At 37.0% G+C, this 17,381-nt stretch overlaps 1 protein-coding gene across 1 annotated transcript in view; it reads left to right on the forward strand.

The window, feature by feature from the left end:
- The window catches only part of clec16a (C-type lectin domain containing 16A), a 267,248-nt gene that overhangs the window by 91,581 nt on the left and 158,286 nt on the right, over window positions 1-17,381 (forward strand). The window contains exons 11-14 of the mRNA XM_072560020.1: window positions 2,209-2,437; window positions 11,700-11,826; window positions 14,631-14,731; window positions 15,345-15,467. Coding sequence (XP_072416121.1) covers window positions 2,209-2,437; window positions 11,700-11,826; window positions 14,631-14,731; window positions 15,345-15,467 — 580 coding nt within the window. The remainder of the gene's footprint in view (window positions 1-2,208; window positions 2,438-11,699; window positions 11,827-14,630; window positions 14,732-15,344; window positions 15,468-17,381) is intronic.

Consider the following 17,381-nt stretch of genomic DNA (forward strand, 5'->3'; position numbering starts at 1 on the left):
CTTCGGCGGGGCAGTGTGGACTTGTTGGGCCGAAGGGCCTGTTTCCACACTGTAAGTAATCTAATCTAATCTAATCTAAAACTCTCAAAGCTTGGAAACTTTACAAACAAAGCTCATTCAATCTGTAGGTTTCTACACAAGTAACAAACTGTCCTTTTTGTTAGGACAGAACAGTTCTGTTGAGCTGAGACCTGATCCTTCTGATCTGAACTCAAACCTACTAGTGACCTCAGTTTTCTGTGTATCACAAAAAATAATGTTGTGAACATTTCACCCATTAATTCCAATTTAAATCACATTACTTGACTGTTCCAAGTTACTCCTGACATTTTTCAAAAAGAAAAGTTGGCTTCTCAAAACTGAAACTGCAAATCTAATTTAATTCACTGAAATTTGAATTTCAACAAATAAATGTTTTATATACCTTTTTATGACACAACATTAGAATGATTTCAAACTGTCACCAAGTGTGTATTATTCTTAGAGCAAAGGAAAAACTCCACACTGTACATCTTCACAAGCATCATAACCTCCTGTATTTACTGGGGATTAAAGTTACGAAAAAACCATTTTTGGACGTGAGATCACAATAGGAAAATGGAGGGGGGGCTCACTAAAGCTCATCTAAATTTCTATAGCCATTCAGAGATGAGTGTTGAAAGTGAGAAGTTCTGTCTGGACTTTATTAGAAAACCCTTGAATCCTCCTTTCAATTGCCACTGTTTCTTGTCACAAATTCAGAAAAAATAATTCTGTGATTGCATGGAGGAGAAAATGAAATTAACCTGGAATTTCAATGAATTCAACGTGACATAATTGTAACTATGGACTTTGGTATAGAGCACAGATTACAGTAGCCATTTTATTTGTACTCCATAAATTAACGAGACTTTTGAAATGCATTGTAATTATCTGTATGATGAAATGATCACAGTTGTGCAATTTTATTATTTTAGGCTTTTTAAAAAAACCTAACTGGTGAATTGGGACTACTGGTTGTGTTTGTATTGTCACTGCAATTCAGCAATTGTCGTCTGTCTGACCATGCCTCCCCCTCTCCCTTTTTTCTTTTAATGGTGATCTTAATTTATGTCCCTAAAAACCAAGTGACCATTGGAAATAGTTCCTCTGGATTTACTTAATCAAAGCTCCTGATGTAAATTGTTAACTTCCTCGTTTCAGTGAAAAATGGCTGAGATTCCTAGTAACAAGGATGTTATTTTAGTTTTCCTCTAAATCTGTGTCCTGTGATGACATTGTTCCTGAAATAAGTAATGAAAAAACAGGATGCTATATTCTAATTGTAATGATTGATTCAAAATACTCTGTTATTGTACCCTTTCTTTTGCAATCTTTGTCTTGTACAATTTTGTACTGTTCTGATCGCTGTGCATACACTTTGAAATGATGCAGCCATAACATATGCCATTGGCAGCGCTAATCATGTGAAAGAACCTATCCATGGATTGGTTTGTGACCCTTGCAGGATATGTCATCCTGTTAATAACTCAAGCATTTGACAATTAGGGAATAAACATGACTTGTTTTTTTTAATTAAAATGAAACAGAGTTGCGGGTGCTGATGATCTGAAACAAAAACAGCAATTGCTGGAAAATATCAAGTCTGGCGGACTCTGTGGAGTGAAAGCAGAAGCTTTCGAATCCAGTGATCCTCCTTCAGAGGGAAGGATTCGAAGAAGGGTCACAGGACTCGAAACATTAATTCTGCTTTCTTTCCACAATACTGTCATACCTGCTGAGTGTCTCTAGCGATTCTTTTTTTTTTTGTCACAGTTATTCAATGTTCCTCAATGTGCAGTTTGTACCTTGTCCTAGTTCCCAGTTCCAGAGAAGTGCAAATAATATTAAAGCCTTAAAATTGGTCTTGATTCCAATGGATGAGCATTGAATGCATTCATATGACAATTTTCCATGCTCTAATTTACAAGTCTAGCCATTTGTGCTGCACAGTTAGTTATCATTCATTCTCTGTATAAAATATATTAGTACTTCTAAAGGCCATGTTGTACCAGAACACCAATTGTTGGCTGTAATTGTATGGGGAAAAAAAAAAATCTTCCTGTGCATTGAGCCAAGAAAAAACTTGATAGGTGTGGACAATGTCTGTTTAACCTGACATTTGAGAATTTGAAGAATTTGTAATTTTGTTTTCCAAACTGATTTAGGATGTTGATTTATTTTTGATAGCTGTCTGCAAGCGTTCGATGTTTCACAAAACCAGTAGAAACATTGGAGAGATCACTTGAGATAAGTCGACACAAGGGCAAAAAGAAACTGCAAAAAAGACCAAACTATAAGAATGTGGGTGAAGAGGATGAAGAGGAGAAGGGAATAGAAGAAAAGGAAGATGACACTGAGAAGCTGAAAGGTACAGAGTCTAGTGCAAAGGGCATCAAGACAAGTGGGGAGACTGAAGGTGAGTGTAGTACTGACTAAAAGACTGATAGTTCCCCTCACTTTCCTACAGTCCAGTGATTCAATATCTTTGCTGAGTGTCTTCAAACTTGCACAGCCAAATTATTTTGAGAGTTTATAAAATTGAAGGAGGACCATTACGTGTTGATCAAATCTGCAATAAAAATAGTAAATGCTGGAAATACTATCTGGCCTACCATGTATTGGTGTAGAGTACAACAGAATTGGTTTCCTGTGACATTGTAGTCCTAAAATGTAAATTTGCAGATGGTGCCTGATCATTGACCATTTCTAGCCTTTTCTATTTTTATTTCAGATTCTCAGCATCTGCAGTTCAAATAGGGGCAAATTTGCGAGTAATTCACAGATGATAAAAGGCTAGGTAGCACTCTTGAATTCATCCATGCAATGCTGGCATAGAGGCCACTATTTATTGCCTACATGTAAATAGCCTTGAAGGAGAGTCACTTTCGTGAGTACAATTCAGCAACTTGTTAAGCAGTTTGGCGCAAGTCACATGAGCCAAATCAGGGAATGATGGCAGATTTACTTCCCTGAGGGACATAAGTATACCAGATGGTTTATATAACAATCCATAGTTTTAGGGTCACTAGCTTTTTATTCCAGATTTATTTATTATTTGGACTTAAATTCCTCAGTTGCCAGGTGGGACTTGAACTGATGTTTTCATAGCATTAATCTAGACCTTTAGACTAGCCATCCGCTAACATAGCCACCATATTACACTGCCTTAGCAGAATTGGATTCCACTACAATTAGTAGTCTTATGGCTTTACGTATCTTAAACTCTATAATTACCATTGAACTAGGGGATGAGGGGTGTAGGAGAACATGCCAAATGCAGCACCATCCATACTTAAAAATAGAATACCAACCTTTTGAAGCTACTACCCTGGTCTGCAGTTGTGTTAACCTCCTGAAACACCTATAATAGACAGAACAAAGCAATTCCATAACCAGCAGATCAGGTTACAGCTCTCCAGAGCTATCACGTAAGCATTTGATGGTGTGGCAATTAACTAGGCAGAGGAAAATGCTCCATGAACATCCTTGAAATGGCCCAATATGTCAGTGCAAAAGATGAGCTGAATTATTTCTTAAGACCTTCAACTAGAAGCTTCAAATGGATGATCTATTTTGTTCTAAAGTTTCCTAAGGTCCCTATCATTCGCAAAACCTATGTGTCTTGCCTACATCCCAGCTTAGTATTTAAGAATTGACTGCCCAACCGTGTTGGATTCCTGCCACACTGCTCTAGTACAGCTACAGCACTGACCCAAAAGGAAAATTGCAGGAACACTCCGCTGCAGGCCTCATTTCAGACTTGGTTCAAACACATGGCTTGAGGTATTGTGTTTTAGAGCTGAATTGAAGGTGATACTCTTGATATCAAAGCAGTGTTTGGCAAGGTCTAAATTCAAGGAGGCCCATCAAAATTGAAGTCAGTGGGACTGAGGAGGTAAGCTCTGCATCAGATGAATTCATTCCCAATGTGAAGATGATTGTGGTTGTTGGAGGATATTCACCTCAGTCCTAAGACGTGGCTGAAGGAGCTTCTTTCAGCCTAAACATGCTTTACAATCATCTCCCGTCCAGTGTAAATTCAGAAGCTTGGTGGTAATTGCCTAGTGTGCGAATACCATTTGAAAGTCTTCGGAAAATGAAGTGGTTTATGCATGCATCTGTTTTAAGCTAAAAAATCTTGACATTTGTATGAGTAAGGAAAGATGCTGAGAAACTCTCAGGTGAATACAATGACTACTATAGCAGACACCACCAAAGCATTCCTGATTTTAAGGAAATATAGTCACATAAATACCAAGGTCTGCAAGTTATGATGGCATCAGAAAGTGAACACTGTCATGTAGATATGACGTGGGTATTGCTTTATCAAATTATTCAGTGACAGTATTTCACATCTCTGGAGTAGGCGGGACTTGAACTGAGCCTCTTAACTCAAAGGTAGGGACACTGCCATTGTGCCGCAAGAGCCCCTTATGATATACTTCCTTCAGTGTTGTAAATTCTTTCAAATACTTTGGATAAATCCACCTTTAAAGTTCAGCAGAAATCAGCCCAGCAGATTCTTAAAAATGAAACACAATCATCAAATGTAACAGTTTTGATCATTTAGCACCAGCATCATATTTAAATTGATAAAAGTCAACAATTCAATCCAGACATTAGTCTACAACAATTTGACATTTTTTGTTTATTGCTGTTCTTTAAAGTGATTCTGGTTTATTTAGTTATACACAATACTTTTTCTCCTTTTTGCTTGCAATGACATTAATACATACTAATGCAAGGACAGACTTATGCTATGCTAATAAAATCCTGCCCAAGTTGCTGCTATGTTTGATTCAAAGCACATCTATGCCTGTAGAGGAATGTGTTAACAGAATCTAACTAATATTTGCTAGAATAGTTTTGTTCTTTTATTGATTTTAATTTATCTCTAGTATTCCATAGATGATCTTTGCTTTTCATGGACTGCATTAGCGTAGAAAGACTTCATTTGGCAGACCCAAATGTGTGCAAGTGTTTTCCTTCCATGTGGGCACCCAGTTCAATTCCCCACCTTTTTCTCTTCACTAAATCAAGCTTAATTTACAAACAGTGAATGCAAATGATTCGAGGAGTAGTGCTTTTGATTAGATTAGATCCCCAACAGTGTAGAAACAGGCCCTTCAGCCAAACAAGTCCACATCGATCCTCCGAAGAGTAACCCACCTAGACTTTTTTTCCCTACACTTCCCTCTGACTAATGCACCTAACACTATGGGCAATTTAGCATGGCCAATTCCTCTGGGTGCTCCGGTTTCCTCCCACAATCCAAAGATGTACAGGTCAGGTGAATTGGCCATGCTAAATTGCCCATAGTGTCAGGTGCATTAGTCAGGGGTAAATGTAGGGTCGGGGAATGGGTCTGGGTGGGTTATTCTTCAGAGGGTCGGTGTGGACTTGTTGGGCCTAAGGACTTCTTTCCATACTGTAGGGAATTTAATCAGGTCCAATCAAAAATCTGATAATAGCACAGAAGAAGTTGTTCTTGAATCTTTTCATACGTGTATTTAAACTTTTATATCTTCTGCCTGATGGAAGAGAGTATAACCAGGGTGGGAGGAGGTCTTTAATTATGTGGTTGTTTTCCTAATGCAGCAAAAACCTCCCTATTTTAATATGAAATAACAACAATCCATTTGCTGTCCCTATACCCGTTGAACCGACTAACCTAGCTTTTTGTTTCATGCATAAAGACCCCCAAATTCGCCTGTGCTGTTGTCTTTCTCTATCTCTATTTAATTGGTATTCAGCTCCTGTTTTTCATCTCGACGTGCATCACCTCATTTTCCCACATTACATTCCATCTGCCAAGTTTTTGCCGACTGACTGAGTCTACCACATCCCCCTGTAAACTGTGTCATCTGCAAACTTGGTGATAGGGCATTCACTTCCCTCATCCAAGTCATCAATATGTTCTTAAGATCCTCTCCATGAAATTGCATATACTTTCCTAAGCTATCCTCTTCCCTGTTTCCATATGTTATTTCAACCTGGTCTCCTATGTGAAGTCAAGAGGCAAACAGATTTGTGATTTCTCAGCAGATAATTTTGCTTTTCCTTCCACCTGTTGATAAAATGGGATTTTTTTTTGGGGGGGGGTGCAATATATTTGGTTAGTTCTATGCAGAGCAACAGTGTTCCCCTTATGAAACCAGCTTATAATTCTCCATATTTGTTCTGAGAGTTTAGTCATAACAAGATCTGATTTTACCCAAAATGAGAAGGCAATTTCATAGACATGATTTGAATGTTAGTTTTAATATGAAGTAAGGTGAAGAGAAGCATGACTGAAGTGAGGTAAACTTGACCTAGGTGCCCTGGGGAAAGATATATTGTTACAAGCTGTTGTATGTGGGCCGAAAGCCTTTGCCATTACGAGGCATTGTATGCAGAGGTTGTCTTGATGTACATGGACACCACACAAACCTGTGACTTGATGGGAATTTTGAAGCAAATATCTTAGCTAGTATTACAAATGGAACAATTTTGAAAGGCAAAACAGAAAAGAAACATAACATTTTTAATGCTGTCATGTTCTCCCCAATCTAAATACAGCTTGTACCATTTTCTTCAAACAAGGTACAGTTCTTGGGGAGTTCAAAATAATTAGATAAGGTGAGGGCTTGTTCAGTTATATTATCTCTAGTGTGACCTGGAGTGACAGCTAGATGCATATTTTGAGCTGTGGTGTCAGTTTTGTGAAGAACGTCTGGTTAGACCATTATTTATGATTCAATAGTGCATCATTCTGGCAGCCTTGAAGAGGGTAAAGTGAAGGGAACTTTGGAAGACATTGTTCTGACACTCATTATGACAAAATCTTGTTTCCACTTGCTTTCAAATGTCTTTGTGCATTCACATTATTAACTACAATTGGATATGTTATTCTAAAGAGTTAGTTCGAAACATAAGCTTTCTGGGGATTATTAGTAGGTGTGTATTTTCAGAGAGATCATCTAGAAACTCACTCCTTTTTTTAGTGCAATTTAAAGTGCAGAACCTCATCTGAAAGTCAGTATGCCCCTCAGGTAATTACCAACAATTACAGCAGTTATTGGGTAACGTTAAATGCTGAAATATGACTGTAAGAATTGTCTCTTAATGCATCCTTTGCCTATTGCCCGACATTATAAAATTATGAGAAAAAGCAAAGTTAACATTTTGGGTCCAGTGATTCTTCTTTAGGACCTTCTGAAAAAGGGCCACTGGACCTGAAACATTAACTCTGCTTTCTCTCCATAGATGCTGCCAGGTCTGCTGAGTTGTACCAGCAATTTACAGCATCTGCAATGCTTTTTTTTCTATAAAATGATCTATGGATGATTCTGTTCCTGAACCGAACATGTGCAGTTAAGATGGAAAAAGGTTGAAGGACCACAAAGCTGTGAAACCATTTTTAGACGTGCTGTATAGAGACTTAAATACTTTCTCAAGGCATGATTAGGCATAGAATAATTGGATTATGTAACTTTTACAGATATGCGCATGTATTGCAATCATATGCAGCTGTAAATTCTACTGCAATCTGACACATTGCAACCTGCAATTTCTTTGCATTTTAATAATCCTATTCAAACAAATTGCTTGACCACTAACCATAATTCTACAGTAATACTTAAGTAGTAAATATGTCAATTTAATTATTACATTGATAGAGTACAACCTGGTTTAGACTGTTGATCAAAATTGCCATTGTGGCTTATTAAACAAACTTTTTTGCATCTTCAAAATGGACATGTGCTAAAATGAGCCTTAACCTTGGTACTTATTTCAAATGTAAATCTAGCCAGAAATGTATTTTGCTAAATTGATGATCCCTGATGACAGACTTCCCAACCTGGAAAAATCAATTTTCCTGTATAACTTATAAAAATCTTGCTGGATATTTTTGGATCATAGAGATGCAACAAGATAAACCAAGTATTATTTACTCAACTTTGTGTCACAACCTTTATAAATCCAACTAAGCCAATAATTTAAAGCAAGAGAACATTTTATTTTGATTTGATTTGGGTGCACCCAGGTTTTACTATGTCTCTGTTTTTGTGCTAATAGTTTGTTCACTGTTGTGGTTTGCTAAAACTAATAATTGAATTTACCTTGCCAAAATATCTGGATTTTAAGGACTGTGGGGGAATTTCAGTCCAGATTTGTGATGGGGTTGTGGGAAGGAAAAAGTTGGATTACTTTCATTTTCAGCCTCTTCACTGAAATTTACTTCTGCCTCCCAACAATTGTTGTCAACGGTTCTTCAAGCCCTTAATTTTTTTTCGAATTTACTGATTCAGTGATTCAAGTTGGCAAGTGAATCTGAAGGTACTGTTGATTTACTCTTCATCTATATATTGGTTTAATAACATTAGCTGCATTAAGATTAGCTTTCTTACCAAAGGACATTTCATCAGTGGCAGAGTTTTTGAAGGGAGTATTTTCTGAGGCCCAAGAGCTTCATTAAAAATCCCATCTGCATAAAATCTGCTCCTGCTCTATAACTGGTATGTAGAATTTAAGCAAGCAATGCAGATATATTTGATGCTCTGTGATTTGCTTCTTATCTGTGGAGAGGTGCTACTCCATAAAGATAGAACTGAAATTTGTAACAAATCATGAGAGTGATTATGGCTAGAATCCTGCGTTGGCTGTTTACTGAAGCTTTCACGAAAAGGTACATGGCTACAGAAACCAGTAAAGCTACTTCTATAATATGATACCATCTTCCCCATTTATCTGTTACTGTTAAATAACCAGTTACTTGATTTTTATTTTAGATTTAATTTAAGACATTGTTTTGTAGACGGTCGAATTTGCAAATCTGAAAATCTGGTAATTGAAGTTCATTAAAATCCCTTCCAGTTTATATTCCATGTTTATTTTTTCTGTTCTATATTTCTTTGCTTTGAATTCTGTCTTAAAAAATTACATTTTTTCAACTTCAAGTTCAAAAGTTCCATTGAATCTGAAATCTGAGAATGTGGTTGCTTATAACCATGATCTTTTAAAGGAACTACAGATTTAAACTATTTGCAATTGAAACTAAATGTTATGCATGCCTTCTGTATGGGTTATTGCTGAATCACATGTAGAGCTATCCAGGTTCTAATTTTATTTTTGCTTTTGTTGTTTAAATGCAATGAAGTAGCACCTAGGTAGGAAATTCACCATAACAAACCAGAATTGTCTATTCAAAATATTTTCATCTTTTAAAAGTCCCTTTTTAATCATGTGATGTCAATGATGCTATATTTTAGGAGTAGAGCAGGTGTCGTTGCACCTAATTTGAGAACTTCAAGCAACATTTGTCCTTGTTTCATTTAAATTTTCTTAATCCCTAGGGGGCATGCAACAGAGAGAATCTGTTACAATTTTTTTTTAAAATTCTTTAGTTTAAAAAAAGTTGAGAAATTCGTGCATAATATGTGACTATACGTCTGAAATAAATAATTGCGGGCAGAACTGAAGGCTGTATTTCAGTCTTGCAGGTAATAGCAAAAAATGGTTAGATCTTAGAGTGCCTTCAGGACTCTAAATTTATCTTGTAATTTCATACACAATGTGGTGTTTATTGTACAAGTAGTGAATTAATCCTCTCTGGCACTGCTGACAGTCAACCAGAGAATATCTTGTTCTATAATAGTGGATTTTAGTCCATGTGTCACTCAATGTATTAACAAACCACTGATATATGGTGACTGTAGATCAAAAGTCACTTTTGTTTTCATGTGGCAATTTTTATGCATTATGTTTGCAACTGAGTTTTCTGGGAAAATGGAGTTAAGGTGTTTTGTTATTCCTAGAATGGTGAGCCTGCATGCATATTCTTTTACCTACATATTTTTATTGCCATCGCTTTTAAGGCAAAAGATACACAAAAGTATGAAGTATCTCCATCTCACTGCTACATATTACTTGAACTATTCCCTCTGTGCTACCAAATTTTAGTACTGCCCCCTGCACTGTTTCATGCATTGTGTTCCAGGCGCAATTCGATTGGTCAAACTATCAGTGTTGAAGCAAAACACACTTTACTCATACATGATAGTTAAAATACAACAAAAGAAGAAATTGGAATAACTCGACTCTATTGAAAAACTTAACAAAATAGTCGATTATTTAACTCCTAAGCAGTAACTGTTCCAATATAGTAATATCCCATAAACACATCTTTGGCAAAGACAAATTCAGTAAAATAGATTGTCTCACATGCAATTCTCCAGTCCAGGAGGAAAAATATCAAGAGAAAATAGTGTGTGTGTGTGTGTGTGTGTGTAGCGGGGAAAGATTTATTGCAGCTTCCAAAACCCCAACAACTGCTACTGAAAAACTAAAACTAAAAGTCCTCATTCTGTGGGAGTTTGACCCCACCCATTCAAGCTGCATCTATTGTTCTAATGTTTTTGAAAAAAATCCCAAAAGCCTCCTGCTACTTATTGGCTTGGAACAGACCACTTGGCACCTCTGTCTCAACCACTTTAAAAAAAAAAGGACAAAATACATCTTTTAAAGCCATTGTATTGTCACACCTTGTGGGTGGTCACTTCACTGCCAAGAATGCCACTTGCAAGTTTTTAGCTTAGTTGCTCGTTTTTAGTGGAAGGGAAGAAACTGGTTATGTCAAGGTCTTTTGGATGCAGTGATAAAGCTGCAGCCGAGCTAATATCTTGCGTTGACTTTTATCATCAAATCAAAAACATCTTCAGAGTTTGCTGAATGCATCAAGAAGCCAACATGTGTATCAGTTTAAGAAGGTTCAAAAACTGAAAAAAAGACTTTCCGCTATGGGGGGGGGGGGGGGGGGTATGCATTTATTGAAGGTAAGTGAAATGCATTTGCAAACTGCAGTAATCTAAAGCAAACCCATAGGAATACATTCAACTAGCATGGGCAAGCTTAGGTTGATACAACAGTCAAGTGTTCGACAGCTTGATTGTTCAAAAGCAAGGTTGTGGTCTAAAGGAAGTTGGGAGGAGTCACCAGATAATTGATATTCAGCCTAAGTGAGGTCAAGGTTCTTCCATCATGTGATAACAGTTCTCTGTCAGAAAATTTGATCCTTTCAAGGATTGGAACTTTTGATTTTAAAAGGCAAATTATGTTGTCATGTTAGATTTATTTCATTGTGATGCAAAATAGACTTGTGTTTAGTCTACTGGACAATTCTTAAAACAGAACCTCTTCAAATAATTTATTCATATCAGTCTAGAATTCTCCTTAGTTCACTGATTACCCATGTATTATCTATGGAACATGTTTCTTGTTATGCATTTTTCACATAATAAGTATTCATTAAACAATGTATTTGAAAAGCTCCCTGGAGACTGCATGTAGCAAAGTGTTTTTTCTTTAAATTGCTCAGTTATCAAATACTTAAAACCAGTGAAAGTCTGTTTGCTCATAAACATTTCATTATCAGCACTGTTTAAGCAGCACTAAGCTGACCTTTCACAATTAGCTAATCTCCAGTTTATTTTCAGTGTATTGCTATCGATTTTCAAATAATCTGTTTAGTATAGACTACTTTATGAATTGAGAATCTTTTTTGTTTTTAATACTGACACTTGGGGAAAAGATGTTGGTGCCAAATAAGTCATGACTGGTTTGGATATTTCTGGCACAAAGTAATTAGTTTCAGTGGCATAATTGTTTTAAAAGTTTTATTCTTTTCCTACTATTCTAAGAAATTGAGATGGTTATAATGGAACGATGCAAGATTTCAGGCCCCCAGCAAGTAGGCTTAACAGAACAAAATACAACAGATGAAGAGAAAACAGCGGCTGCCTCGAGGGTTGATAATCCAAAAAGAAGGTAAGCTTAGTTTTATATTTATGAAGTGAAGTTCACTTGCAATCAAAGGGGAGAAGGTGTCATTAAAACAAGCCATGACTATAGGGAACTGTCAAAAACATTGGAATAAATACACTTATGTTGCACTTCCTTTGGAAGTGCCCACTCTTGGCCTCCAGTGGTGTCTCGTATAAGAGTATGGTATACCATTCAAGATTCCTCAATATGCAACTTCATTTTGAAATTTTTATTTCAGTTCATTTTGTGAAGCAATGTTCACTGTTAACCTAGACTGCAACAAAATCAGCACGTAATTGTATAAGCACTTGAACACAGAAAAGTATCACTGTGTGCATTTGTCAAACCGTACTTGACAGTGTCACTTTAGACTAAAAGCTTAGCCAATGAATTAGGCTTTTGAAGATTAAAGTGAAGGAAGAAGATTTCTCAGTGTCACTGAGAGTTTAAATAAGCATGGTGGGGGTGTTGGAGGGGGACTCAGAGCAGTAAGTCAGCAAATGAAATGACCAAGGAGGTGTTAGAGAGTAAGAGAGGAAGAACAGACAGGGAAAGATTGCTGACCCTGGCTGGATTAGCGGCATTTGTTTTCACGTGAAAAGTACAACAAAAAGGCAGATTAACTTAGAGTTTGGGTTTGTACATATAGCTATGATGTACCGATCACTGAGACTTGGTTGAGAGAGGGACAAGACTGGCAGCTAAAAGTTCTGAAATTTAGATGGTTCAGTCAAGTTGGAGAGGGATGTAAATGAGGTGGGGGAGTTGCATTACTGATTAGGGAGAATAACATGAGGGAGGACACTTTGGAAGGCTCATCCAATGAGGCTATATGGGGAGAGCTCAGGAATAGGAAGGGTGCACTCACTTTGGGGGTTTGCTACAGGCCTCCCAACAGAGAAGCAGATGATGGGTTGTTGTGATTTTAACTTGCCCTATATTGACTGGAGCTCCCTTAGTGCCAGGGGCTTGGATGGGAAGTAATTTGTAGATGTGTCCAGGAGGGTTTCTTGAAGCAATATGTAAATAATGATGTAACCAGGGAAGGGGCTGTACTAGACCTGGTATTGGTGAATGAGCCTGGCCAGGTCTCTGAAGTTTCGGTGGGCAGCATTTCAGGAGCAATGGCCATAATACTGTAAGTTTTAAGTTACTTGTGGATAAGGTTAAGAGTAGTACTAAACTGGGGGAAGGCTAATTACAATAGTGTTAGGCAAGAACGAGAGAGTGAAGATTGGGGCCAGCTGTTTAAGGATAAGTCCACATCTGTCATGTCAGAATCTTTTAAAGGCTAGTTAAAAAGAGTTCAGGACCAGCATGTTCCTGTGAAAAATGAGGGATAAGGAAAATTCGAAAACCTTAGATGGTGAATTTAATCAAAAAGGAAAAGGGGACATACATAAGGTTTAGGAAATTGAAGACAGAAGAATCCTTCGAAGAATATAAAGAAAGGAAAGAATTTAAACAAGGAGTTTGAAGGGATAAAAAAGGTTATGAAATATCTTTGCCAAAGAGGATTAAGGAAATCCCAAGGTAGCTGGAAGGGATAGGTCCACTAAAGGAGAAAGGAGAGAATTTATGATGAGCCGGAGCAAATTATGAACTATGATAATGAAGTGTTCTCTTTTAGATGTATAATGTATGCAGTAGATATTAAAGAATAACATGAAAGAGATGTAGAGCCCAGGCAAATATTTGTTGAGCACAACTATTTGTTATGATGACAAATAAATGCTTTTTAACACTGCTGGGTACATTGTTCTCCCAAACAGTAGAAATGGAAAGGCAACAAATTCTAAATATTTGGAGCCTAAAACAAGAATGGAACATTGCATAATCTGTTTGCATGATTGTTCTCTCTACACATGTTGATCAGACACTAAAAGAAATTCAGTTGATCAGTAACATTGGTTCCTAGTGGTCTTAATTCATGGCCTTTGTTGGTGTAACATGATCTTTCCTGTGGATAGATTAAAATTGATGTGTGTTTTGGTATTTTTAATGGTGCATTTGTTGTGAACACAGCCACTAGGTTGTGCATTGGCCATGTATGTGCAGAAACATGGGTTTTATAAAGCAACAAAATGGCAGCTGCCACAGACTTTGTCTGTATTTCATATTGTTTCTGGAGCTGCTTTTCTAGTTGCTGCTTCTGCCCGGTCAAAATCTCACTGATTGTGGATCCAACAAATATGGGACTGCGCAACATCGTTGCTTGCACACTGCGCATGTTCCGAATGATGTTGGGAACTCTGCCTGTGTACTGACACCCACTATGGTGGATGATGGCAGGCGAGGGGTACTCCTGTTTAACCCATGCTCTTTCTCAATCTCCTTCCTGTATTGGCATGGTGGGTGCCATCTGCATGTGCACAGGTGCTGATGTCATTGTGCATGAAATATGGTGACATTATCACACGTATAACCGCTTCCTGCAGCCTGTTGTGACCAGTAATGTCACAGTCCATCTCTATGCGTATGCAAGTAACAATTTTGGCAATCCAGAATAATCACCCCATATTTTCATAATTTGTGAATAAAACCTTGTGAAACAAACTGAAACTGAAAAGTCTGACATTATATTTTTACATGACAATATCTTAAATCAATTAATTGCTCAACAGAGTATATAATATGTCTGTGCCCAATGTTGGGTATATTTCCAGTCCTGATCATTGAAATTCTAATACAATTTATACCAAAAGCTGTTTGAGGAATGGGGTTGGGATTCACCTCTACAAAAGTTTGCATAATCAATTAATTTAATACCTTATGTCTGCTTGTTTTCTTCATTTTCAACTCTGCAGACCATTCCTAGATATGGTGTACAATGCACTGGAGTGCTCGGAAGATGATTATTATGCACTTTTTGTGTTATGCCTTCTTTTTGCAATGTCTCACAACAAAGGTTAGTCTTGTTTTAAAATTCATACTGAATTCATATGTACAACAGCTATTAAGAAAACATGATATTCCCTAAATGCTTAAATTCAGTGTACATGTGTATTCTGATCCTTGGTTATAATGCTGGGGCATTTGAAATAGGATGGGTTCACTGTGTTTATTGCTTTACCCAAGTAGTTGTTTCTCCATGACTGCTTCCAAGTCATTTCCTTCAGATTGACTGTTACATTTCAGAAAATGCAAAGGGGTGTCTATTGATATCCAGGAATACTTTTAATCAATATGGCAGGAAAATAATTCTGTGACAGTTTCCAAACTGTTGAAATTTCAAAACAGAGGATAGTTTTCACATTGGGCATGCAGAATGAGATTGAAAATGTGGTCATGGTTTTATACTTATAGACCAAAGAGATTGCATGAAGTAGTTACTTGACAATCGGTGACTCTATTCCTTGAGCTATGTATTATTTGTATTTTGGATGTTGAGCTGTGTCCCAAGTCTGAAACGTGATGGACAAGCAGGACACACACACACAAATGTGCTGCCTACCATATTACATAAGGGCAAGCAAGCTTTGTGATTGTTGAAGATACTTTTTGTAACTTAATCTTATTAGGTATAGACCCAGTTTTGTTGGAAAAAATCCAAGTTCCTTCAGAACAAGCTGAGGAGAAGAGCTCATACAGTCATGTACTGGCGGAAAGACTAATTAAGATCATGAACCAAGCAACACACGCTGGTAAGAATTTCTTTTATATGTAACCACGTATTTGTGTATGGGTATCTGTTTTTATGAGAATTAAAAATCACACAGCACCACTTTGTAGTCCATCAGGTTTATTTGGAAGTACAGGCTTTCGGAGCACTGCTCCTTCATCAGGTAGCTATGGAGCAGGACCATAAGACACAGAGTTTACAGCAAAAGATTGCAGAGTCATGCAACTGAAATGATACAGTGAACAAACTTCGACTGCTGTTAAGTCTTTCATCTTTTAGAATGGATTGCAAGTTTCGGTTCATTAATATATATATATCCCAGAACTACTTTTAAGTCACATTCGCAAGATAATTTAAGGTTTTTTTAAAAAAGTGACTTCTCAGCTCAGGCAATGCATTAAAGGTGTGAGATTAGATTCTGTCTGTATCTTGAGTCTTGAGTAAACTGATTCTATTTCCAAAGTAGATTTGCAAAATATTACATGGATTGACTGCCTGCAGGTTGTGCATTTTTTGAGCAAAATAGAATGTACCTACAAATATAATTCTGCAAATGTCACCTTTTTTTTAATAAAACTTTAAGTTATCTTGAGAATGTGACTTAAAAGACGTTCTGGGATTTATATATTAATGAACCAAAACCTGCAGCCTATTCTAAAAAATGAAAGACATAGCAACAATCTAGGTTTGTTCAATATATCATTTCAGTTGCATGACACTGCAATCTTTTGCTATAAATTCTGTGTCTTACGTCCTGTTTCACAACTACCTGATGAAGGAGTGGCGCACTGAAAGCTAGGGCTTCGAAATAAACCTGTTGGACCAAAGTCTGGCGTTGCTTGATTTTGAACTTTGTCCACTCAAGTCCACTGGGTCCTTCACTCCATTAGAATTATAAGCATTTGATCGGTGTCATCATTCATTGTGTTTCCATGTCAAAAATCTGCAACTTCCTTTCTAAAATGTGTGTTTACACTGCAACATTGAGGGCTGAAGAGCCTGCATTGCGCTGTTATGTTCTATGTATTTAGACTCTTCGGTATTCTTTTCTATTCTGACATCCTATCTCTGTGTTATAGTTTCGATTTCATAATTATATTCATCTATTCATTACAGCTATTTGGCTAATTTCCATTTCACTTCTTAATTAATCTTTATTTCCTTATTGGCCATTGACTAGAAACCCCCTTTTCTAGGCAGAAGATTTGCTTAAAGGGTAGACGTCACAAATAGCATTCTAAAATGATTAAATAAATGGGCAAAAGGTGAGGAGGAAATAAATACAATAATTATCACAAGAGCAGGAAATATAAAGGAAACTAATACGGCCAAAAACTGATAGGCCCCTGGGACCTATTAGATTGTGTCCAGAAGACATTGGAGCAGAAATTAAGCCATTCAGCCCATTGAGTCTGCTCCGCCATTCAATCATGGCTGATAAGTTTCTCAACCCCATTCTCCCGTTTTCTTTCTGTAACCCTTGATCTCCTTGAAAATCAAGAACTCTATCTATCTCCGTCTTAAATATACTCGATTACCTGGACTCCACAGCTTTCTGTGGCAGTGAATTAAAATCCTAATATATTGAAGGGATAGTGGGGTGCACTGGTCATACTGCTGGTAAAGTTTGATAAATCGCCAGTGTTACACCAGAATTCAAAATGGAAGTATCTAAGTAAGAATAGGCCAGTTAACAGCTGTCATTGAGAAAATATTAGAGACTGTTATAAAAGATCGAATACCTGAAAGTTTACAAATGTATAATATAATCAAGCAGAATCAGTATGTCTTAAAGGGAAATTTATTAAAATGCATTGAGCTAATTAAGCAGGAAAGATAAAGGTGACATGGCAGATTTAATATATTTTGATTTCCAAAGATGTTCAGAAAGGCACACGTGGCTACTTTAAGTATAACAGCTGATGGTGATGGGCTA

The sequence above is a fragment of the Chiloscyllium punctatum genome, chromosome 40, assembly GCF_047496795.1.
Source record: "Chiloscyllium punctatum isolate Juve2018m chromosome 40, sChiPun1.3, whole genome shotgun sequence".
Lineage (NCBI taxonomy): Eukaryota > Metazoa > Chordata > Chondrichthyes > Orectolobiformes > Hemiscylliidae > Chiloscyllium > Chiloscyllium punctatum.